At 38.1% G+C, this 26,423-nt stretch overlaps 1 protein-coding gene across 1 annotated transcript; it reads right to left on the reverse strand.

Moving 5' to 3' along the window:
- On the reverse strand, positions 1-26,415 carry npepps (aminopeptidase puromycin sensitive). The gene is made up of 23 exons (XM_005811288.3): positions 26,024-26,415; positions 18,109-18,193; positions 17,836-17,913; positions 17,621-17,742; positions 15,300-15,407; positions 13,677-13,877; positions 13,344-13,440; positions 13,230-13,263; positions 12,705-12,819; positions 11,839-12,003; positions 10,614-10,718; positions 10,474-10,534; positions 10,275-10,384; positions 9,888-9,951; positions 8,849-8,988; positions 8,633-8,767; positions 7,760-7,979; positions 6,757-6,899; positions 4,788-4,844; positions 4,036-4,143; positions 2,629-2,784; positions 2,400-2,447; positions 1-1,396 (listed from the first exon to the last, which is right to left on the reverse strand). Exons 1-23 carry the CDS (start codon positions 26,327-26,329, stop codon positions 1,250-1,252), a joined length of 2,805 nt encoding a protein of 934 aa, XP_005811345.1. The 5' UTR covers positions 26,330-26,415; the 3' UTR covers positions 1-1,249.
- Positions 26,416-26,423: the final 8 nt, after the last annotated feature.

Below are 26,423 nucleotides of genomic sequence, written 5' to 3' on the forward strand. Positions count from 1 at the left end.
TTGGAAATTTTAGATAGATATATTTTTTTTTAACAAGTTTGCAGATCCTGCCATGTTGGATACAGTTTATGTTGATTGGAAGTCACCTATTATCTCCACATTAGGGCTTAATATTTACTGCAAACCAATTGGCTGCTTTAAGGCGGCCCAGTTTGACAGTTAAACTGGAAATCAATCCGTCCCATCAAGACAAGTCCGAGTTTCCTGGCGTCTCTTCAGAATAAAAGACAACATAAACGTTGCTATTCTTATTTTTTCCTGGAATAAAGACAATCTAAACACTTAAATAAATCACTGCATCTGTTGTCTTATAAAAAAAACTCCTGAATCGTCATTTAATGGCTGGAAGCGGATAGAGAAACGCGATTAAATTATTTTTGTTTTCTTCGACTCCAACTATACAAACCGATTTAGGTGCATGAAGGGAGGGTGGAGACATGATTTATGAATAGTTTCATTATTTCTTTTAAAAGAATATAAGAAAAAATGCTTGCATTAAACAGTTTACAATATAGTACCATGCTAGCGCTGCTTGCCCCTGTCCTAACAATTTATTAGCAGTGAAGAATCAGTGCTGTTGGAAACTACAACACACACTAGTGTTAAGAAGCTCCCTCTGTCCAGACGCGCTCGGCTTTCACCCAATCACAGTGCCCGAAAGAGGAGGAAGAGGAGACAGAATGAGGAAGAAAAAATAAAAGGAGAAACTGGAGTCATCAATTTCCATAAAGAAGAAAAAAATGGGAAATAGAAGTAATCAAAGCTGAAAAATGACACTTCATGCAGAAGGAGTTGGGTTCACAGTTTTCTCAGCTATGAAGGAGGGATGGAGGAAGGTGTGCATATTGGGGCACGTGAAGCGGGTTCTGGACCGGCCGGGTTCTGCTGCATTTGCACAGCTTTAGTAGCGTTGCACACCGACGGATGACGATGGATATGTCCTCTGGTCATGGACAGACTGGGAGCAAACCTACATTCCTGGTCTGATTAAATGGACTTTTCTCATTAAATTCAACTCCTCTCATCCTCCAAAAACAAACAAAAAACAAAACAAGAAGGTCCGTTCAATCCTTGGCTTTGTCTTCTTCTTTTGTACAGTTCAGAGTAAGGAAGCTAGGAGTTACTCGTGTCTCCCCGTCTGATATAAAGTCCCGGGATGTGGGCGAGACAGCTATGATGATGGGAGGAGGAGAAGCGGGGATGGAGGGAGGGAAGGAGGGATGGGGAGCGCATGCAGCAGGCAGGCGGCTCAGACGGGGGGCGCCTTGCGCTGCAGTAGATACTGGTGGATGTCGTCCGCGTCGCGCTTCAGCCAGGCGGCGTTCAGGAGGATGTTCTCGCAGCACTGCTCCACGGTGCGCTCAGCGGCCGGCGCAGGGTGACTCTCAAAGAAACTCTGCAAAGGAAACGCACAAAGGCCTTTAATGAAACCAAGGCAGCCTGATGTTTATGAACGGTGGTCTGTTCATAAAACATGTTTGTTTCATTTTTTTACAGAAAGTCAGTGGTCACTTCTGAATATTTAACAGAACTCAATGTTTACGCTCGCATATGAAATGAAAATGCCTCCAAACAGATGCAAAATTATGCGACCACAAATATTTGAAAAGCAGAAGCGGAGCTTCCTGCACAACCAAATAGGATGCTGCAAGTGGTTTCTGGATTTTACGTCAACAATAAAACACTTGTCTTTTCCAGCCGCCATTGTACTGCTAAAACTCTGGACTCATTTATAGATTTATATTCACATATTGTCACCTTCCTAAAATTATGGTTCAAGTCATTTTTTGCCAAAAGTAATTTTTGGAAAACAAACAAAAAACATTTTGGCAAAAAAGATTACACAGGCCATTATTTTAGAAAGGCGACAATAGTTGTATGCTTGTTTTTTTATGTATTTAATTAAGTTATATCTAAATTAGTTATAATGTTACGTGTTATAAATGTTATGTCACTAATGGTTAGATTTATATTTACTAATATTTGACAACAAATAAGCAATTTCCCCTTGGTGATCAATAAAGTATATTCTATCCTAAAACCAAATGACCAAATGCTCTGGAGCTCAGCTTGGGTTGCTAGGTAACGGTATGGGTTTTGCTGGGTTACTAGGTGAGGGGCAATGCCATTTCAAAAACCTCCAGAAACCAAAAAACATTAAAAGCTGTTTTTTTTAAGTGCTTGGGCTGGTTTTAGAAGCAGGAAAAACCCAAATGGAAACACAAAAACATGTAAAATGTGAATTATGCATAATAGGTTCCCTTTTATGGTGGGAAGTTGGGCGGATGTTTTTAAGGTAGGACGTGTTTCTTTAGCTTAAATATTTGAGTCGACAATCTGCCATTTTGTCCGGACTAAAGTTCACAAAGAACATAAAAAGTAAATAGTTTAAGCCTCACCTTGACTTCAGCGGCCATTTTATCAATTGCAAAACCGTCGACTGTGAGCTGCAAAGAGAAACAACTTAAATGTTCAGGAAAGCAGAATAATAAAAGCCTTTGCTACAATAATAAAACTAAACAAAAGGAAGACATTTTATCTCAAATAAGTGATGATATTCCATACATATAATCACTACAGACGTCCAACGGGATGCTTCCAGCAAATGAAAATCAGTTTTCCACTTACCTTGATGAGGCGTGATATAAGGAAGCCTCCTTGGTAGCGGTTGTAAAGCTCCTCCCAGTTGTCCCTGACAAATTTCCAGGCAGCTTTCCGGCCTTGCTTACTGCTTCCTGCCACCCCTCCGATTACAGACACCGTGTCCTGGGGACGAACCTCTTCCTGCCCGGGGCAACATCCACAACGAAAAGTTAAGTTGGAATAAAAACGAATACCACTGAGTTATCCAGTTTACATTTTTTTACACAACATCTGAGGAGGTTTGTGTCATATGCAACAGGTGAAGTTAAAGTGTCTGTTCAGACTCTCAGAGTGGGAATTAAGTCAAATAAATGCTAGGCTAATGCTAGCATGTTTGCTCCATTTTAATATGACTCAATGTTTGTAACATATTTCAGTGCTGTTCAGGTCAAACTTACCTGGATAACAAACAAACAGAAAAGGTAGATTCCCTGCTTCACAAACTTAATGCTTTGACCATTCTAAAGTTTATTGGTTGGTGTTTCAGCTGCTCTCAACAATAGATTAAGGCTAGGCTAAGATTTTTTAAAATTTGTTTTAATGAGAAAAAAGGAATAAAGATGTGACGTAACCAGCTCAGCAAGTCTGTGTTCTTTCTTCCAAACACAGTCATTTCAATCGTTTCAAAGTCCTGCTACAAGTAATAATTTGATGCTGATGTGTTAAAAAATTAAGAATGTTCTCTTTTTTAAACTGACGCCAAGGTATAACTTCACAAGATTTCTCTTTTTAATTTTTTTATGTAGCAGATGTTAAAAGTTTATGACGTCGTTCCGGCATTTTTACGACTTTGTTCCGGCATTTTTACAACTTTGTTCCGGCATTTTTACGACTTTATTCTGGGACTTTCCAGATTCAAATATACTTTGATGCCAAAGTGTTGCTGTAGCTCTTTAATTCAAGATTTTGAGTTAAACGTTTACGTCTTGCACTTTTACAACTTAACATCATTTCAGCTATTGTTGTGAAGCTAACTTTACTCTAGTAATATTACCGCCATAATACTCCGTCGTAGCTCTCTATATAGTTCTTCCTCAGATTGTTTTCTGGGGAAACGGTCACATGACAAAGTTATTGCATTCACTTTTCCTGTGAAAAAAAGTTTCTCAGCCTCAATAAAACAACAAATCAATGTGTGCTTGATGGGGGGGATAGAGTTCAGTTAACTCAGGGAATCCTTTCACAGATTCTATTAAAAATGCGTCAAGCTGATTCGTGGGATTGGATTAGGACATTAATAGTCAATGTAGATGGAGATCAGGGACAGGGATTAAATACTGAACAAGTTGAACAAAATGAAGGATTTCTCGTTAAATTTCTTTCTCCTCTGTACAAACTGAAACTAAAACACTTGGAAGTATGTAGCTAAACAAACAAAAACAGTTTGCGTACCGAGAGAGCGAAGTTGAGGACTTTCTGGATTAGATCGGGAGCCGAGATGGCGCCGAGAACTCTCTCGATGCGATTTTTCTCCTCCTGCATGTCGGCTTGTTTATGGAGCTGCAGGAGCGAACAGAGAAAACACAGAGAATGGTGAAGAGAAGATAAAACTTTCCATAATCCACAGCTTTCCGAGAGTTGTGTCTCTACATCACAGTTCACCGTTTCTCAGCTGACTGGCAACACTTCTCAGTTTTGCTAGCATAGCAAGCAAGAAATTGAAACAGTTCTGACAAGAAAAACACCAAGAAGACCCCACTGTGGAGAAGACTACTGCAAAAAGCCAGAAGAACTGTGGGAATAAAATACAATTTGATGCGATTAATATGAAATATTACTTATTTTGTCATAATTAAAAGAGTGGGTTTTGATTAAAAATATTTTATCTGGTAATAAACATTTCCACCACAGAACTTGTAGTCAACTAAAATCAGAAGATATAAGGTAGAATTTATGCATAAATGGATATAAAAATGATGGAATAGTGAATAAAAATCACTCTAAAAGTAAATTTTCTTTACATAATTTGAAGCTTTGTCTATAGGTTTGCAATTGGGTCCCGAATCAAAAACTAATGCCGTTTGGTATGGAAAGGTTTGGGACTCCTAGATTAATCAATAACAGATAATCGTTCATTGTAGTCCTGGAAGCATGTACTATAGAGAACCAAGTGTGAAATAGAAATGTTTTTTTAACCGGCGTACCTTCAGCATCGTGTCCAATGTGGCGGCGTCTCCGTGCTTCAGCACTGTTAGATACACCTGGTGAGAAAAGAGAGGAAATAAAGACTCAGCATTAAATGTTGATGATTTTGGGGCACAAATGATTCCCTTTGTAATCATTTATTTGTCAAATTGCACATTTTTAACTGCTTCATTTTCTTCCAATAATATCTGCATTGAATTTCCACAAAGAATGACACTGAAAGTATTAATATGGTTTTAGATCCATTTTCTTTGTCATTACATTAGAATCTGATTTTATGTTTAATTCTTAACTTCTTGAAGTTTTCCAAAACAGTTGGGTGAATGCCACTTTTCAATCCGTCCTGAACCTGAGCGCGACCAGGAGGTGTCTCGCTCCGGAAAAGGTTTATTGAGATGAATCATCGATCCCGTGCTGTGCGGGTCTCATCCACTCTGCCGTCCACCATCCAGGAAAACGCATTTCTCCACAAGAGATCTCCCCAGTCCGGACAGAGCTGAGGGAGAAAACTTTCTCACCGGGCACAGGAACAGACTTTGAGATATCGTGTTTACTGTAATCTGGCTCGACTGTTTTGGTGGCAGTACAGACAGGGAACTGTACTGGATTCCTTAGTTACTGTTGAGTAACGGCCCCCTGGTTGTACTCCCATCTTCCACATCGCCAGACGACATAGCGTCTCTTTATAGCTGTTGGGTGGATTTGGGGGTCAAACCTATTTGTCCAGGCTGTGGGTCAGTGTTAAATCACAAACACTGCCTCACCGACAACAATGTCCTGGTCTTTTTTCTGCCACAGTCGGCCAGGTGTAATTCTTCAAAACACAAAGTCATTCCCAACCCGAGCATCGATGTGCCAGGAGAATGTGGATTAGAGCGGTACCACCTGTCCTCCGTCATCTGCTGTGGTTCCGACCCAGGACAGTTTTACACCTACTTAATGCACGGACAGCAGACACTGAAGGCTGTCTTCACTGCAGACCGCCACTGCAGTGAAGACATGTACAGAAGGGGCTTCATGTATGTCTACGAAAAACAAACAGATGAAGAGCAACACCAGGAAATCCCATCCAATGTGACGGTTTCTCCAGCCCCTCCTCCCGAAGACGATAAAGGTGCTTTCAGAGAGGAGCTAAAAATATCTGATTTGGTTGAAGGAAATATGGAAGATGAGAAAATAAGCGAGCATTTTGAGGCTGGAGAAGTGTAAGCGACTGGGACAGAACATGTGTGTCCTGATGGGTTCAGTTACTGAAACATTCACGATCAGAGACACAAAAAACTTTATGGGATCAAAGGGTAAAAAGATTTTACAGGTTTCTCTCCAGGCGCTCCGGCTTCCTGCCACCGTCTAAAATCATGACTGTTTGGTTAATTGGTCTCTAAATTCTCCGTAGGTGTGAGTAAAACATAAATTTTGTGAATAAAACGGTTGCACAGTGGTTCAGTTGGGAGGACTGCTACCTTGCAACAAGAAAAGTCCTGAGTTTGAATCCCCTCTCTCATAACCTTCTTTACTAGAGCCTTTATTTCAGAATAAAGGCTCAAAAATAATTAATGTATTTCTAACATTTAATTACAAAATGTTAGAAATACATTTTGCAATTAAATTTCATAAATAAAATATAAAAAAGACATTTGCAGGTTTCTCTCCGGGCGCTTCGGCTTCCTGCCACAGTTTAAAATCGTGACTGGAAACAAATTATATATATATATTTTATATATAGGAAGCTTATTTAAGAAGATATTATTAAGTGGAGAGTGGTATACGGATTAAGACATTTTACATTTTACATAAATGCCACCCCAAAAAAAATTTTTGAGTAGTGCATTTAATATAAGAAAAATAAACAACAAAAACAATTGGTAAGGGAAATTAGTTAATTTTTCAGCATGCCCCTTTATTTTATTCATCTTAAACAGATTTAAAACACTCCCATGCGCTGTAAAAACTTTGAGCTACACCTACCGGGCTCCTCAGATCTGCAGGCAGAACCTGCTTCGCCTCCACATGCTCCTTGAATCTCCGTCTGGCCTCCTCCAGTGTGGGTTTGTGTCCCGCTTTGCCCAGTTTCCCCAAAACCAGGCCTCTCAGCAGGGCGTCCAGATGGCCTGAAGTCCAAATTAAATGTAAGAAAAGAAATTGGGAAATCATTTCAGCAGCTGCAGAAATTATTCTTCGGGTCTTGGAAGGATTTGAACAATAACAAGAAGGATAAAATAAACTAAACATTTTGTTGGAGGAAGCCAAAAAAGTCATAACCTGAAAATGGATTAAGAATGAAACGAGTGGATTAATTTGATATCTAGAATTTTTGTACTGGAATAAATAATTTTAAATTGACGTTACAAGGGATAGTTTTTGAAAACAGATCAAAATGGTTATGTTCAAAATGTCAGGCCTTATTTTTGCATAATATTCCGATTCCTTTTTAGATTTTTCTCTTTTTCTCCCACTAATGTTGAGGTTTGATTACCAGTTTATATATGCTGTACAAAAACTAAACATTAATAAAATATGAATAAAATATTATGACGATGTTTTAGGGCCAAACTAAGAAAATAAATATAAAATAATAAAATTGCAAGTTATGGAATTACAAGAATAAAGTTGTTTTATTAACACTTTACTCTCGCATTATTTTGAATTAATTTTCATAATTTTGACTTTATTCTAATTATTTTATTTTATCTTATTTTTCTATTATGGCCCTAACACTCAGACGTACAAAGTATAAATGACAAAGAAAAAAAAGTCAAAGATTTGTTTTTATACCTAATGAAAAGTCTGGTCTTAAAGCCACTTTTGAATATGCCAAATATTTGATTGATTAAATAAAATAAAAGACAAACATGCTGAGAGAAATGTTATTTTTAAACATGTTATTTAATTAGGTATTATTAAGAAGGAAAGAAATATGCATTTGGTTTAAATGTGAAGACGGTACTTTTATGACGCTGTTCCTCCTCACCTTCGCCTGGCTTGCTGTCCCAGCCCAGCTTGATGCCGATCGGGGCGAAGAGGTCCCTGATGAACTCCAGGATGTCTTCGTGAAACTCCGTGTGAGACAGCAGCGATGACAGCACTCCCAGGTTGCAGCTCAGGTCGCTCCAAACGGTGTAGTTCGGCTCGTTGACGAACGCCTCCATCAGCTTCAGCACCTCCACTGTGCTGATCATTCCTGCACGAGACTGAAGCCACAGAACAGGAAGTGAGCAGAAACGCCCAATGATGAAATATAAGGAGTCATGGACCAGCTGCACCCTTTATTCATTGAGCACTATATTTGCTGTTTTATCCAGTTTTCACTCCACAACGTTGTTTTTTATTTTTAAGCAGTTATAAGGCACAGTGGAGAAACTTTAAACTGCTGCTGTGCCAGTAGCTCCACAGGTTGTTGCTAGGTAACCATAGAATGGGTTGCTAGGTAACCAAAGAGAGTGAGTTAGCTGATTCCACCAACTTTGCGTAGCTGACTGAGAGGTTTAGCAGCTAGAGTTTTTCCTCTGCCTACATCTCCCAGAATGCTGTGCGATTCTTGATTGGAGTTCAGTGAGTACTCCATATTTACTTTTTTATTCATTTTATTATTATTTGAGTCTTGCAACAAAATTCCGCCCAATATGTACATTTAAATGATGTATTATCTATTGATACTGATCATGTATCTTATCGCAATATATAATGTTACTGATTTATTGTTCAGCCCTATCTTGTATTGGTGCAGAAGAGAATGTTTACTGCACAAACAGAGGAGTTCAATACAACTCAACATGGACCTGAAATGTGTTTCTTCTCAGTAAAAACTTAACTTAGAGAGGACGTGTGCGTCAGTGAGACCTACGAGGGAGAAGAGGTCATTCTGCAGGCCGAGTCGGTCCACAGGCTGCAGGCTGAGGTCTCTGATTCCCGGCAGCAGGCTCTCCAACATGGACGCGCTGTACTGGATCCGGTAAAAGCCAACAGTTCCAGGGTTGATCTGCAAACAGAACGAATGTGTTACAGCTGGAACACATCCTCACACTGTGTTTTCAGGGTTTAAAGTGTAACATGAGCGCACCTTGATCCACTGATCCGGACCAACGCCATTAAGAGTCACAGACGTCTCAGATTTTTCCAGCAAAATCCTGAGTTTGGAGCATTTGGGGTCCTCGCTAGTACAAATACTAATAGGCACCATCCAACTGGGGCAATTCTCACCTGTCCGACAAAACAGGTGGAGAATTTAAATTCACTCAAAGGATAAATAATCTTTGAGTGAAGTCCAAAGGATTAAAAAAAAACAGGTAGACAGACAGAAAAATCACCTGGTAACTGAAATCACCCAACTTCAAGTCCTGAAACTTGAAAATCAGATTTTTTTCCCCTATCAGTAAACACATCATTCTTAACTAATCCAAAGAATTGGTTGCGTAGCAAATCACAAAACTCTTCATAGTAGAAGCTGTAACTTTGTGAACAGGACTCAATTTGAGATATTTTCAATATCAGGGTGTTGTTTAAAAATAAAAGCCCTTCAGATTTAAGAAAACATTTAAAAAAGAAGCTATTTTCTACAAAGGGATACTGCAAACGGTATAATGGATGAGCATTGTTGTCATAAAGTCCTGAAGGTGGCATGTCGCAAAGAGTAAGAGCTTCTTAAAGAGACAGAGGCCCAATTTCAAAGCGTTAAACTATAAATTCAAGTTTCTTGTAAGTTATATTTGATATATAAAGCATTTTTATAACAACTGAAAGCAACAGTTACTTGATTGTGCTATAAAACAGCACAATTTACTTGGAAAATATATAATACTGCCCCTTTAACATTTACTAATGCTAACTGCTAGGCCTGTTGATAAATTGTCCTGGAAATGATTAAAATAAATAACAATGTTGTAATATTGTTTTTTTTTTCAAGTAAATTAATAATAATAATAATAATAATAATAACACACCCTCTCAAAGGTCAATAAATTTTGATTATAAAGAACAATTTACAGTGGGAATTGAAAGATATTTTAAATATCCAAAATAAAAAAACAAACAGTAAAACCCCCCAAACAACTGAAATAATAAATATCACTGATTATTAACTGTAAATAGTCAAAGCTCACCATTATGTGGCCCACTGGCACAGAACTTCTTCTGCGATAGTTTAAGGATTCGGTCATCACCCTGCTGCAAATGACATCATCAGACAGCGACTTTAAGACAGTGGAAAATTACGCCAGTAAGAAGACAGAAAGTGAAGAAATTACCAAGAGATTTTCATTTCAATCAAGTTCAAAATATATTGTAACCGCTACGGTTGAAACCAATTACAAAATAATCTCAAAACAATGTACACGCAAAGTTTTGTAATTTTGGTAATTCTAACTGACTTAAAGCAAGAACAGTTTGGTCAGATTTGACTTCAGACAGTGAGAAAAAAAGGCACATCTTTTCATTTAGTGTATTTCCAGATGGTAAATAAATCAACTAAATTAAATAAAACGACTCACCTGCTCCTGGTCAACTACTATGATTGGGAAGCCCATTTGCTTCGTCCATGAACTCATCACTGCAGCAATGGGTTTCCCACTCGCCTGTTCCAGACAATCCCAGAGGTCCTCTGTGGAAAACGGCCCAAAATTAGATCAACAAGTGGCAGCCATTGTAAAATAACTTCAGCTGGACACAATGCTAATTGACGGGTCTTACCTGTTGATGCATTTTTATGTTGGAACTTTAAAAGATAGGAATTCATTCCTTTCCTAAAGTCCTGTGAAGACACATTAAAAGATCGACTGAAATAGATTGGTGCAGCGACGGCCCCGGGCCACGAGTTGGAGATCACCAACCTTGTCTCCAATGTAGTTGTGCAACATGCGGATCACAGACGCTCCTTTGCTGTAGGAGATGGCATCAAATATTTCATCTACCTCTGATGGATGGCCCACATTCACCTGAAACACACAGCCAGAAAACATCACGATAATTTCACCCTTGATGAAGTAAACAAAACAATGTCTTCTAGGGCTGCAACTAGAGGTTATTTTAGTAATCGATTGATTATTTTGGCAATTAATCACATTAAAAAAGGCCACATTTTTCTTTTAAGTCTTCTTTAGACCATATTAAAAATACATTAAAAGAAGCAACTAAATAATGTGAAATGCTCAAACCTTTCCGCTTGACTTATCTGGTTAATTTTATAGTGAAAGCTGGAGGTTTTTTTGCCACTTTGAGGAGCTGTGGGTATTTACAGACTATTATTTTCTTTATATGCATCTTAAATGCAAAATGTACATGTCGTTTGTTCGATTTTGGCTTAATTGCTGCTCCGAATGCATTTTATTTTTCAGCAAGTGGATTATTATTTTTTTGAGTCTGCATACTCCAGTTAATGATTATTTGATTTCTAAACTAGTTGATGATCATTTCAGTAATCGATTAATCTGATTAATCATTTTAGTCGAAATGTCTTATGATTCATAATCACCTTTCAGACAAACCATTTAATGACAGTAGGGTTGAAACAATTCATCTGATTAATTGAGATGAATCGATTATTAAAACGATCGTAAACTATTTTAGCAATCGATTAATCGCTAACTTAAGTATACAGACTCAAAAAAGGACACTTGTCAAAAAAAACCCAACATATTCATAGCAGCAATTAAGACAAAAATGTACCAAATGTAAACATTTTTCATTTAAGTTAAAAACACTTTTTTTCTATAAATATGTTTTAATCAAAACTCCTCAGGTGGCCTCATAGTTTTAGCTTCATCCAGTTCATATTCACTAAAGAAATTCTATGCTATTGCATTTTAGGCAATAAAACAATTATTTTCTCAGTTTAAAAAAGCAATTGATTTGTTTCATTACATCTTTTAATGCATTTCTAATATTGTATAAAAAAGCTGAAAAGGTTCAATATAATGTGTAGAATGTGCCAATTTTTTTAATCCAATCAATCGATTAATCGTCAGAATAATTGATTAATAAAATAATCGTCAGCTGCAGTCCTGATCGACGGTCTCCCCAGGAGAATAAAACCCGTCCGGTTCCTGGTTGTCCTACCTCTATGGGGTGGCTGCTGTCCAGCGCATCCAAGTCCAGAGCCCGGGTGTAATCTGCTGAGACAAACTGGGTCCAGATGTCATACTCTGGGAAGCAGTGATCCACACACAGGTACTCAATCCAGGAGGCAAACCCCTCATTGAGCCAGAGGTGAGTCCACCATTCCTGCACACAGACACACATTCAGTCAAGGGAACGTTGTCCATGAACAGCTGCTGAATCTCAACACAAGTGATCTGTGGGATAAGATCTTAATTGGGTTAAGTTTCACTTTAAGAGCTTCTATAAACAGACTGGTGAGATGTGCATCATAGGACAATCAATTAGCCAGCAATTCTTTTATACCAGATCCTATTTTAATATTTTTTCCCCTTGCTTTCTTTTCTAAAAAAAGATTACAAGTCACAGAAATATATTTTCAAAAAGTGGCTTTAATTTCAATCATCCCTTCAATGAGTTGTATGACAGAGTATAAGGGAAAATATTTGTTTAATGACGATGAGATAGTGAAAATATAAACAGAAAAAAACATTTTTTACCAGAAAAAAACATCTTCAAATTGAGAAAAAACATGATTATTTTAGCTCAGTCAGTGATTCTTTATTAAAAATAGACATAGTTGTTTGCACAATCGTATCAAAACAAAGCTACTGATAATCTTTTAACACATTACATCAAACTATTAAGTTTTCCTATTAAGAATTATTGGTCAAACCTATACCAAAATGCTCAACATTCATGTTTTTCTCTTAAAATTACATTATTCTTCTAATATTATGACTTTATTATTGTAATTAAAAAAATAAAATCTTGGGCGTGCCGTGGTGGCGTAGGACCCCTAAATTATTAGCGTTCTGGATTATTACCATGGTCACCAGGTTTCCAAACCACTGGTGGGCGAGTTCGTGTCCGACCACTAGCGCCACCCACTGCCTGGATGACGAGCACGAGTTCTTCGGATCGATCAGCAGAGCAGTCTCCCTGGAAACAAATATCAACTGTGAGATTTATTTGACTTTCTGTAAAGTTTACAGCCTTACTGTTGTAAATCTGTTCAGTATTGTATGTTTTGTATAAATTAACGTAATATTATCGTTCCTTTTGCCAGATCACACAGCCAGTAGAGTTTATAACTACATTAAAAAATTAACAGCCAACCCATGTGATCTGTATTGCATATGATCAACACTCATGAGCGATTGGTATATTCTGAAAAGTTATAGTTTTAATTAAGCCATGTTAATAGTATCACAGTTCAAAAACCCCAACAAACCATTTTAAAATTGCTACTGCATTAGTAGTTTCAGCCTCAGGCTTTAAAACACTGCCAACGTTAATACCATTAATATTTTACTACAATCTAAATATAAATGATTCTCACTGAAGCTCACCTGTATGTAACAAGGCCCCAGTTTTCCATGGCACCTAAGAGGCAGACAGAAAACTGAGTTTTACTCTAAATGTTTTAAATTCCTCAGAGAAGCGTAGGTTTGGTAGCTACTCACCAGCAGCAAAATCAGCAATAGCTATGAGATCAATTTTAGGTAATGGATAAGGAACACTGAAGTAGTCTTTGTAGAACGGTAAAGTCTTAGAAGCAACCTGTACAAAATTTTTTTAAAAGCCTGTTATTGTGACTTTTATCCACCGTCAGCACCTGAAAATGAGAAAAACTAACAAGCACACACAAAACATGGCAGGATAAAAGCACAGTCATGCAAGTTTCGGTTACATTTAATTTACTTGCTGCTTCAGTCATGATTTTTAGTGAAAATAAAACAGAACATAAAGCGAACGGACCCGTTCGGTTGGTTTAATTCCCAACATAATATTCTCACCTCCAATGCAAATTTCCCTTGTTCTGCCTTCCCGACGGGGGTGTAGACCCGTACCTTTACACCATCTGACGACTGGGTCTCCACAAAGTCATATTCACCGATCACAAAAGCTACGAGGTACGTGGACATGATGGGCGTGGTGCCGAACTTTACTTCCACGAGGTTTACATCAGCTGGGTATGGCTTTTGATGAACGACATCCTGGAAAGAGGAAACCATAACATAAATATATCGTCATTTGAAAACAGCACAAAGAAACAAGGCAAAGACAAAAATTAAAGGCAGAATTTTAAATCTACTTGTGCTTAAATTAAATGCAAGTAGAACAGACACTAGCTGTGTTTCTATTGACCATATAATTACATACAAAAAATAAATAAATAATTGTATTTTGTTAAAGGTTTTGGGGCAAGGATGAGGTGATTTTTATTTTGGCTACCAAAATTGATTTATTTTGCAAAACAGCAATGGAAACATTTTTATTTTATTTTTTTCAAATCAAACGAGTTACGAATCAACATTGCTGCCACTGGTGCAAAACACAAAGAAGAGAACAAGAAGTAGTTGGAGGATGATGGAATAGCACGTTTTTTAATGAATTATCACGCAGACAAACATATTCATGTGTGATTTTAACTGTGATTCTTATTAATGTAACCACCTCAACTGCGAAATTGTGTTCTTTTCAACATTAGCAGAATGTTGACAAAGTTTTGCGCACATTTGTAATGGAAAGACAGCTGGTGTCGGCCTCATACCATGTTAAAAGCAAAGGAGTAAAAATGTGATTTTAAAAGATTTAAAGGCATCAACTTAAAGCCACCAGGGCAAATGTCTGATTCCCCCTCAAACAATTAAAATATTTGAGGTTTAATTTCTTGTTGAAAAAAGATGAAAGTCGGGGAAAATGCAACATGATCATTCAGACTCCAAAAGCTTTGAAAGCAATCGGATACGTATCTGAATTAGCACCACATAGAAAATATTGGATTGGACCGTTCGGACTGCCGTGAAAAAGTCGGATTTGGGTCACAATTTTGGGGGAAACCCCCCCCCCCGCATTGTTCTGCTGTCTGAATGTAGCCTGAGATAATGCGTGACTTTTCTTCCTATGTGAAGGAGAGATAATTTTCTACTCTAGACCAGTTTATAAAATGTTTTATTTTGCAACATTTTAGCAAGAAATTAATTCCATACATACCTAACAAAATGGTGTAAATGAAATAAGACATACTCGTTAGCTTTGTTAGTCAAAACTTCTTTTGACTAACAAACTCCCAGTTTTACTAATTTCTCAGAAAGAGCCAGATTTATTTACCCAGCACACATCAGTTGAAATGTTAGCTATGAGGGGTGTGGTGGAATATATAACCTCCAACAGATAGTGGCTGCTGATTAAACGTAGATACAAAAGCTTTCACTTCAGACTGACACCCAATGACTAAGCTTATTGCTCATATAAATATAGCAGTAGCCTGCAGCAGAAAATGCCGTCCATCTGCCTAATGTTATGGAAACTGAGAGGACGACAAACACAGATGTCAGAAAGTTGGCAGCAGAGAGCAACTTGGGGAGGCGTGGAGACCAGAATTTCTGATACTGAGGTGTGAACAGATGACATACCATATTGGACAAGGCGACTCTGTCCTTGGGAACTATCAGAGTGATGTCAAAGGTGGCTTTAATGGCGGGCTCGTCCCAACAGGGAAAAGCTCTGCGGGCATCAGTGGCCTGAAAGAGACGAGAGGGAGGAAGAAAAATTTTAAAAACTTGAGTTTTATTAAGACGTTGCTCAGTTCGGAGGGAGTTGGTCATTGGCTGGGCGATAAAAGAAAAACAGAACATAAGAAAATACCTAAGTAGGGGGCGGGGCGCATTTATTGTATCGTTTATCATAAATCCATAACAATATATCCCGTTAAACATGTGATCAATATCAATACATAATGAGTCTAACAGAATCTGACAGAATTTTCACGGCCAGCTAAGCAAATTTGGCAGAATCAACTGACTCGCTCACTCTTTGGTTACCTAGCAACTCGCTCACTCTTTGGTTACCTAGCAACACCCTGTTGAGAATAAGTTTAACTTTTGCCACTGTGCCTCATAACTGCTTAAAAATTATTTAAAAAATAGCGTCATGAAGTGAAAACTCTGGATTAAACAGAAAAGGTCATAGCACCAGTTTGGCAGGATTTCATTTATTTCAAACAAAAAACTAGTCAATAATTATCCATAGATGATTAACTAAAAGCAATTAAAACATAGTCTGATTTAACTTCAGACAGTGAGGAAAAAATGTGTGTCTTTATATTAGGTGTATGAAAACATCTGGTTTCAACTGTAAGGTTTCCGAATTTAGACTTTTAACCAAGCATTTGATTAAACTTTATTATTAAACTGTGCAGTTTGAAAATGTATCACTTTCTAGACTTTACCCAGAAATTAAGCACGTTCCAAACCTTGAAAACACCAAACTGAAATTCAAGAATCCTGTTATCTTCACCAGGTGTCGTTTGCCCTCGATGTTGTGTTTACTGATCAAAGATCAGCTGATTGAGATTGTGAAAGATTTAACGAGTTGCTTCTCAGGCTCCAGAAAACCAAACCAGTTCTTTTATAGAACCAGTAAAGAACTGGCGCCGGCGCCTTCCTGTCCATGGAGCTGCTTTAGCTGAAACATGGAGGACAGAGAAAGACATGCCCTGAGGGCGAATACCATCATTTTCATTTTTTAAATTATTACACCTTGTTTGTTTCAGTTGGGGTACCGTGAGATCTTTGGATCTTCAGCGCACTAACTGTAATGCTTAATGTGGCCACTAGAGGCGCTGTTGGAGGGAAAATGACGCTGGATATACGGTATCTGCTGCCTCCCAGTGCAATATGATCTCTGAAAATTAGTAAAAAATATTCAACGCCTATACCATGTAAAATCCTATTGTTACTGAAAGTTTTTACATTTAGCTATACTCTTTAAATAGAGTTGTAATTTATTCAGGTAATTTGGGGCTGTCACTGTATCATTTACAAAGTTTAGGGCAGTTTTGTTTTGACTAGAAAAGTGGCGTCCAAACATTTTGCCTTGCCTCAACTACTGTTGAGGTAAAAAATTAATAAAATAAAAAATGTAAAAATTAGTTTGTTGTGACTTTTTTTAAGTTTTACCGACTCAACAATAAGTTTTTTTATGAAACCTATATATTAAAGATCGAAAACACAAAAAGCAGGTCCTGCAGACTGTTCCTGTTTTACGACAGAATATGATTCAGGGCCACCCTAAGAAGATAAAAAATTTAAATTATCAGAATAAAGTCATAACAAAAATGTATTCCCGTGTTTTGTGACCTTATTCCTGCTACATTACAACTTTATTTTCATAATATTACTGTCATTTTTTTCTTAGTATGGCCCTAATACTCTGTTTTTCTTTTAATAATGTGTACAGTTTCCAAGTTTCATCGACACCAATCATTTTGTATTGGCGACCGATGTTAGCAACATTTTTTTAAAACTTGTGCTCAGCGGCCAAACAAAACCATTTCAAGGGCCTCAAATGGCCCCTGGACCGCACTTTTGACACTGCTGGACTTGACACACCAAAAGCTCAAACAGTGGCTGATGCAGACTGCTCTCCTTGATGTCTGCAACATCACTGGTTACTATAATTTCTCCTTGAGAAGTTGGACATGTGAATTCAAACGTTTAGAGAAAAACACATTAGGTTCATCTGTAATTGTTTTATTGCATTTTAGATTCATCCTGAAAGCAGAATATCAGGTATCAGGTATACCCAATAAGTATTGGGAAGTACAATAAAGAAACAAAAACAAATTTCTTCACCTCTTTGTATCAAGTTTATTTCTTCAATAGCATCTGAATTGAGAGTATAACAATAAATCTGCCTACTGTGTTTTTCCATCCTGCGGACGCCATCCACTCACCTCAAACTGTGTGACGGCTGCATACCGGGTCTCTCCAGCAGCCGTTGTATATTTACTTCTATAGAATCCTTTCATTTTGTCGTTCAGTTCCCCCACAAATTCAATCTTCAACGTGCCAGAGCCTGTGGAGGCATTCACAGAAAGAGCACCGCTATTTGTTCTCGTTTTTTACACGTTTTCTGAACAACTCTTTGACAGGCAAAACCCCTCCATACCTTTCTGTAGGGAACTTGGAAACGACAGGGTGACTTTTTCATCCTCATTTTGATAGTTGAAGCCTGTGGCATTGATTTCTGAACCAAGGAAAACAGAGAAACACAGACAGAGAAAGAGAGAGAGAGGAAGGCTGATGACTTGGAAAAAATAACACTAGTGTGACTTTTCAGTCAGCTGACTTAGAGGTGAAAGAGGTCAACACAATATTTTAGTGAGGATAGTGACATGACAAAAGGAAGGAGGAAAAGCCAAACTGAAAGTGTGACCCTCACCATCTGCTCCTTCTGGTACAAAGGAAGCTGTGATAATGTCAATGTCAGCGCAGTTCATCACGATCTGATTTGTAGCCTGTATGACCTGTAAATATTGACAGAAAACAGTTTAATCTACTGAGTCACAAAGTCACAGACAGACATGATTTATGGTTGCAGTTTGTGTTTACGCACAATGCGACATGTGAGAAATGCTCACCCATCCAGCCTGTCTGAGTATAGAAAGCCCTCAAGACCAAAAATAGTGCGTAAATTAACACGTTCTAAACCGTAGATAGCTGGATGAGCTGTTTTTATTTATTTTTTCCACATGCAAATGTGTTGTGAATCTCAATGCACATTGTCAACAAACATTTGACACCAAAGTAAAAAAACAAAACCACCAAAAAACAAATAAAATGGATACCGAAGTTTTGAATTATTAGTTTTTGTTACAGACACTTTGTCTTCATTGTCTCTCTCAGTCTTTCAATTACGGTAAAAAGAAATTGAGCAATTTATTGATTTACTGCTTATTGCGGTAGACTTAATATGGACGCCCTAATAAAACTCCCTCTTTAAAGTCTAGTTCTGCTCTATTTAGCTCAACTCTTTTCAGACATCCAGCTTGCAAGGAAACCCAAAGTGTAAATGAAACTTTGTCTGAATCTTGCACTTTGCACTGAAATGGGATCAGAGCCTGGAACACATCCAACATGTCTAAATGTTTAAAAGTTGGAAACGAAACTATTCCCCAACCCATCCAGCACAGAGCAAGGCGAGAGAAAGACACACTTGGTCCATGGTTCTCAAACTGTGGAACCAGGGCCTCCAGTGGTACTCAGGCTCACTTCAACGGGATTGTGAAGAAATTTCAGCATTTATTAATTTATGATATAGTGACAACGAACAAATACCGGAAGATGTGAACTTAAACTTGAATCCAGTGATAAATTAATCAGAATCGCACTTAAATGCGCTCCAGTTCCAAGTTGGGAACCCAGATAGATTTGCTCAAAGCTTCATTCAATGATAATGTCAACAATATTAGCAATACAATGATTAAATCTACAACACAATATAACTTCAGCCATTGCTACGCTGTTTGATGAACGGTTGCCAGATTGGATTTTGGAGTTGTGGGACTATGTATATGGAAGATATGGACCTTGACGCAGCTCTCCTGGGTTCAAATCCCAACCCCCAGACACCATTTACTACCTTCCCTTTCTTTTTCTGCCCTTCTAAACAACATCCCTCTAACTTTATTACTCAGAAACCCAACATCTAAGGACTATTACTTAAATTTCCAATCTTAAAGTTGGAAAAATTAAACTTTTATGTAAAACAAGTTAAATAATTAAACAGAATCATTTAATAATTTATGACAACAAGGCTGAAAAGTGCAGGTCTTTGTTGCAGCACTGCTTTGTAAAGTCTTACATGGAAAAATTGAGGATTACTGCAGCAGATCGTTCTAAATTGTGATGCAAAAAAATTTGTAGAAATGACTGAATTTATTGTTAGGGCGAACAGACGCTGGTGCACTGTAACAGTGACATTGACAGTTTGTAGCACGGGAGTTTTGACACGGCTGTCAGCTGTGAGACTGACAAGGCGGAAAACCGGCCGCAATTATGAAACATGACAGAAGGCAGAAAGACAGACTGCTGAGCCTTTGGAGCACATTATGTTAACCCGCTGAGACCTTATGCAACGCAAACTTCTCACTTCAAGACATGGACTGAACCAGGGTTGAAACTTTATTTTAAAATAAATGCTTTTGTCAAGATGTTTTCAAATGAGGTAGAGATTATGTGAAATGTTTTTGTTTTCTTAAGGTTTGTAAAAACTGAGGCATGACCCTCCTGTGTTTGAAATCAACTGTCAGGACAGTTTGCGAGTGAAGGCAGATGCTTAAACCTGAAAACACTTTTAAAATGCATTTCAAACTTCGCCAACAGTTGGATAAGTGATAGTGTGTAGTGTCTTTTGAGAGGGAAGCACCTCCCTCTCTAAACTGCCTCTTGTCTATATACACACATTTTGTGATAGCAAAACAAGTGACCATCTGATTTCAGTCCAGTTTCTTAAAAAGTTGCTTTTAGAATTACAAAATCTGATTGTTGCAGAATTTGGTGCAACTGCAGATTGAGCAATCAAACAGGAGGCGTGGAGGGGACTCAAATTGGAACATTACAAATAAAATAAGCGTCAGAAATCAGCAACATGTGATACTTCATCAACTATGACTGCTACTGAATAACACTAAGCCCAGCAGGACCCTCCCTATGTGTGCTAATGGTGAGAAACATCAAATGTACACAGCAAACAGATGCTCATTGTGTGCTTTCTCTTTCAAGTACCAGTTCTAACTGGCTGCACAAACCATCTGTCATCATTACCAAAAACACCTGCAATGCAACATCTGTTCACCTTTAGTTAAGCTGATATGTTGCTGTAACTACGTTGCTTTGAGTATACAAGTTGACTGAAAAGGAAAAAAAAATTTTAATCCTGCTTTTATTTTTTTTTTTTAAAGTGGTCACGATTTCTAAGAGGGTTGCAAACAATCAATCAACTTACAGTTAATTATCGAGTAAAATCTACTTTTTGTTGCAGTTTGGCCGCCGACCAGCAGAGGGCGCCACTGGTCATCCCTAAGCAGAGCCAGCTGATACAGGAATCAAGAACGGGAAACAGAAACGGTCTAAAGGGACCCCGGGGTGGAATGTAAAATGCACTTCATGCCGTTCTGTTTTGAAATATAAAGAACTCGACAAGCTCCTTACGTTTCGAATTAATTGATTTAACTAATAACGTCTGCTAAGACCTTCTTTTTGTATTGTAGTGAGGGCGCCGCTGGTCATAAGCGGAGTCGTTAATACACAAACAAAGATGGCGTTGAACAGGAAAGAGAAACGGTCCAGAGTCCGATGCGGTTCTATTTAGAAATATAAACACCTCAATAGCGCTCTTTCAGCCTTGCTCAGCAGCCTCTCATTCAATAATTACTGATACGAAGGTGAGGATGCAATGATAGAAATTGCAAAATTATGGGGGAAAAACATGATGCCAATAGGCCCGGTTGATTTTGAGGGCCGTCATGACTGGACACTCTCAAAGCAAAGTTCATGGAACCAGTTCTAACTGCCTGCACAGACTGTCATCCTTACTGAAAACACCTGTAACACAACTACTGTTCACCTTTAAACAAGTAAGCTGCTACGTTACAACTGCCGTGCTTTGAGAGTGTGACAGGTTGACCATAAAAAGCCCAAACATCCATTGGGCTTTTTGTGATCACACTTGCTGATGATCCAGTTGATCAGCAGCCCATAACTACGAATCTATGCTTAGTTTTCCCTCCTGACGTTACAGGAAACGTCATTCTCCATGACTCTGAAATACTTCCGGTAAATAAAATGCATATTCCATTAAAATGTCAAATGTAAACTACATTTGCTTTGAAAATATCCTGCAATATAAAAAACAGGAGCACCACACAGGACAGTACTCTGCCCACTCCTTTTCACTGTGTACACCTGAAACTTCCACTTATAGTCATAGCCCTGCCATCTGCAGACATACTCGAATTACACTGCAGTTGTCAAGCACGTCATATATGTACAAGATATTGAGTACAAAGAGCAGGTGGGCCGCTTGGTGGCATGGGGTGGAAACAATCATCTCTTCTTGAATTTAAAAACAAAAGTTAAGTTTCAGGAGAAACAGGAATGTGTCAAACAAGCAGCAGTAAAACAAAGCAGACTGTACTCCTTGTACTTTAAGTCCTTTGGCGTTTCTAAACTGCATACAGCATTTCTTCTATAATCTCGTTGAGGAGTGTGTAACCACTTCTGTCGTCATCTGTTGGAGTAGCAGCATCACAACCAGTAACTTAAGATGTTTTCACATCAGATAGTCCCGTAGATCCGGTTCCATTGCAACATTTGAACACATAAACACGACAAGTGCAACTTCCTTCTTCACTAAATGTAAATAAAAATGGAGCAGTCAGATTTTGGCAGTTGTAGGATTTCACTTTTGTTGTTGGTAAAAGACCACGAGTGTTACACTCACGCTTTGTTTTGGTTGCATTTACCCAGAATGCCTTGCACTATAGACTGCTTCCTGCTTTTGGAGCGGTCTCCAATCCGCTAGGCGTTCACATATGTGTTGCCAGAGTTTACTACAACTGAATTGAAACCTAGGTTTGTAGCCAGACCAGAGTTCACTTTCTTGGTCTGCAGCAGAGTTTGATTGAACATTGACATCTCCCCAAACAAAATGGACTTTCTAGGCAAATTACTAGAGTTTGATTAAAGCGGACTAAATGTGGCTGGTGTGAATAAACCCTTGAAAGCTGAACAAGATGATAAAGTTAACTACGTACTGTGTCCTACTGTGGAACCTCTGGAGATGACCGTACAAACGAGGACATATTGGACAACATGGACCATCCTCTTCACAAGACCAATAATACAACACCAAGTCATTACCATGTAAAACCACTTGCAAGTCTTTTAGGGTACATCTCTACCAACTTTGCTCGTCTAGAGACTGACATTTTTGCCTGTTCTACTTTACAAAATGGTTTGTGTTTGGTCATGTTAGCTGGATGGTATCCTCAAACAAAAATAATAAAATCTTGGGAATGATTTCCAGCTTGGATCTGAACTTTGGGGTATTTTAACACAAGAATACTCTCGATTGTTTAAAGTCTAGTCTTTTGCTTCCTCCAGTGTCTTTGCTTTGTTTTTTCCAACATTGACCTGTATTAGCTCCAGCCGTCTTCGCACTGCATCTCTGCAGCCCCTCCATAGTCACCAATAATTTCTTTGCTGCTTCTGAATTATGCTCTTGTTGTAAAGCTTGTCAGTTTAGGTGGATACTATAGTTTGCTATGTTCACAGTTGTGCAATGATTTATTTTTGGATGGTTCTTCAAACATCATTCAGCAAAAATCTTCCAAACTTGGGATATTGTTTTATAACCTAACATTGCTTTAAACTTCTCCACAATGGTGCGGTGGGTTCCTTGACCTTCAAGGAACACATAGTAACAAACTACTGATTTTAATTTCACATAGGTGGAATGTATGTAATAATTACGTAACTTGGAAGGCAATTGGTTTTGCTGAATTTTAATACGAAATACATCTTAAATGCTGAATACAAACAGCAGAATACGTCGCAAAATATATAACATATCCTCTCAGTGTGCACAGTATTCATATTGCAAAGTTCAATTTGGAGGGCAATAATTGTTGGTTAATATTTTCCAAGTGATGGAGGCACTGGTGAGAAAGAGAGGAAAGATGATTTCGTACCCGACTGTCATCTCAATATTTATCAAGAGCCAGATTTTCTAACATTGTGCAACACAGTTACAAAACTACAAAAATCTTTAGACTCGAAATTGTAAAAATTCAAGTCTTAAGTGGAAGGAAAATGATGCAAGTGGAAGGAAAATGCATCATTTTCCTTCCACTTAATCATGCACTACTTTACTGTTTTACTTTGTGTCGGTTTATCACACAGGATACAATAAAACACACTCACGTTTGTGGTGTTAACTGGACAAAATGTGTAGAAGTTCAACAAGTATATTTACATTTCCAAAGCACAGCTAGCTATATGCAGTACTATTTGCAAATCCACATGTTTATACAAGAAAATAATAAGCTGGGTATTGAATTATGTTCTGTTAATGTGCAGTGAGAGAGAGTTTACAAGCAGGGACATGTTTGCACAGGTGGCTGATATGTTGGTGGCCACACAATGGGCGGAAGTGCACACTATGTAGAGCTACTGATTTTTTTTTTTTATTATTGTGGCCTATTTTACATTAAGATTAGTTTTCTTAATTATACATTGGGTTGTACAGAATTATAATATAGACAGTGTTGAGTAGAATAGCCAAAAATTGTAGTCGAGTTATAGTACCATCACGTCAACCTATTTTTACTCCAGTACGAGTAAAGATTAGCCATCCAAGAAATTACTTAAGAGTGAAAAAATATTTAATACAAAAAGCTACTAAAGTAATGAGTAGCTGATAGCAGCTCATGTAATATTTTAAAATGCTGTCAGACAGCAAAAAATGATAGTTCTGTGCAAATTATGATTCTTCAGAGATTGGACATGAACTAAAACTTTAATTTAAATAGCCAAAAATAATCTTGTAGCAGCTTTAGCATCAATATAGTTTTTTTAAATACTTATTGGTGGTATTTATGTATCTTTTTTAGGGATACAAGTACATATGCTCCTAAATAGCCTAATCGTAGCTGGGTAGTGTAGCAAAACATTGTACTGAAGAAAGAGTATCACAACGTCAACATATTTTTACTCCAATAAAAAGTAGCCGTCCAACAAGTTACTCAAGAGTACAAAACATGTTTCACAAAAAGGTTACTGGAGTAACTGATCACAACATCTGATTTAATATTTTAAAATGATGTCGGATAAACAAAAATATAAAATTATGTCAAAATTGTAAGATTTTAAAGACTAAAATAAAAACAAAATTTCAAAATAAATTTAGGAAGAAAAAATATTTCCAAATCAAATTGTTTACCATTAAACTTCTAAGACTAATACTTAAAGAAGATAGTGTTCATATGTTAAAAGAAGGAAAAGTACTTCCAGTGACAATAAATAAACATTAATGTTTTGTTTTTTTTATCTCCAAGTGGCACAAAAGGTTCAGTAGTCAGAAAATAAAATAACAACAACAGAGAATGCTTATGTTAAAGTCGCACGGCCCGATCTGTCATGGTGGAATGCAGTCTGGAAAGAAGGTTCTCCCTGGTTCTGGTCCGTTCATGCCTCGTTCTAAAGGGGACAACATCACTATCTCCTTCTCTGTTATTTCAACTGTTAACTTTATGCTTTCTATATCCATAAAAGCTGCATCTAGTAGTCTGAGAAAATTCTGCCAACAACTAAACGTTCTTACTCTCCTTCCATTAACTTTTTACATGCATTTAAAATGTACTCCTACATCAGTCAGTCAGTCAGTCTTCTTAACCTGAAGTCGGTCGCGGCAGACAACCCCTCACACTGAGCCAGGTTCTGCAAGAGTTTTTCCTCTCACGATCACTGCATGCTTGCTAAGAGAGTGTGCTGCAAAGTCAATGACACAATGCGATCTGCTGGGTTTCCTTAGATAGAAAACATCTGAAACTAATTTGAATAATTAACTGAACTCCATGCACTGTTTGACGAGTAGGATCAACTGCAATGTATATATGATTGAATTGAAGTGCGTCGAGGCGTGTTGTGAATTGGCGCTATATAAATAGACAACTGAAAACTAAATTAACGGAGTATTTGTAGCTAGATGCTACCCATCTTTGTGCAACTAAACTGCTGTTACAACGGGCAACTGTCAGACAGACTGGGTGAGCGAGTGGGAGGGAGCGACACGATGTTGCCATGATTTAGCAAACACTTGACAGCATTAGTTAGCTGTACCTCGGCTCGTTTGAGGCAGTAATAATTATTATTAAAGTAATATTTAGTTGTTAGGCTATCTAAACTGGTCTAACGTTAGACTTGCAGGCAGACGCTGTTAGCATGAAGGCTAGCTTAGATAGATATTTAAACGGTAGGCTATGCTAACATGAGAGTGCATGTCTGCTACCTTGTGCACAGCTGTGTTAGCTTTAGTGACTAGCCCATTAATAATATACAAAAGTCTCTTGCTGCTTTCCATGCCAATGCGAAACGCTTACAAATTTACATTAGCGACCTCCAGTTAACACACCCACAACAACAGCTAGCGGGCTAGATGTGAAAATTTACTCGTGATCAGTGAACCACGATAAATTGGCTAGCGAGTGGCAACGTTAGCTGGTCAGATTACGTAACAAAATCCCTGCTTGGCAGGCTCAGACAACATCATCCATGTCTGAAGCCAAGCAACTTACCTCCACTTGTGCCTCCAGCTTGCCGTCAAAGGTGAAGTCGATCAGATCTGGCTTCAGACACAACCCGTAGTTGACGGGGCAAACGTCAGTAGGTAACCGCACGAAGGGCCTTCTTTCGGGCATGGTTCCTGTATTTTGGCCGCTTGCGCTGCTGAACGAGGAACTGTGTGTAGTAGCGCCGTTTATCTTTGCGATTTTTATAAACACAGAACTGATGAAGTTGGGTTTCGGCAGTGCGGATGGGCAGTAGCTGGTGACTGTACGCGTGAAAAGGAGCGGAACGGTGCGTCCGAAGAGCAGCAACATGAACTGAAACCCTTTCAGCGCTACTCTTCGTTCTTGTACAGCCCAAACAACTTCACTTAATCAGCGTCGAGTTCAAGAGAAGTGACGTCATCGC

Source organism: Xiphophorus maculatus, chromosome 5 (genome assembly GCF_002775205.1).
Source record: "Xiphophorus maculatus strain JP 163 A chromosome 5, X_maculatus-5.0-male, whole genome shotgun sequence".
In the NCBI taxonomy this organism is placed as follows: domain Eukaryota; kingdom Metazoa; phylum Chordata; class Actinopteri; order Cyprinodontiformes; family Poeciliidae; genus Xiphophorus; species Xiphophorus maculatus.

Bases quoted from the DNA above. Each gene is read 5' to 3' on its own strand.
- npepps (XM_005811288.3), bottom strand. From the start codon at position 26,329: ATGTTGCTGCTCTTCGGACGCACCGTTCCGCTCCTTTTCACGCGTACA. The intron at 18,194-26,023 runs GTAAGTTGCTTG...CAATATTTACAG, and splicing joins AGCTGGAGGCACAAGTGGAG to GTCATACAGGCTACAAATCA. The intron at 10,535-10,613 runs GTTGGTGATCTC...GTGTCTTCACAG, and splicing joins ACAACTACATTGGAGACAAG to GACTTTAGGAAAGGAATGAA.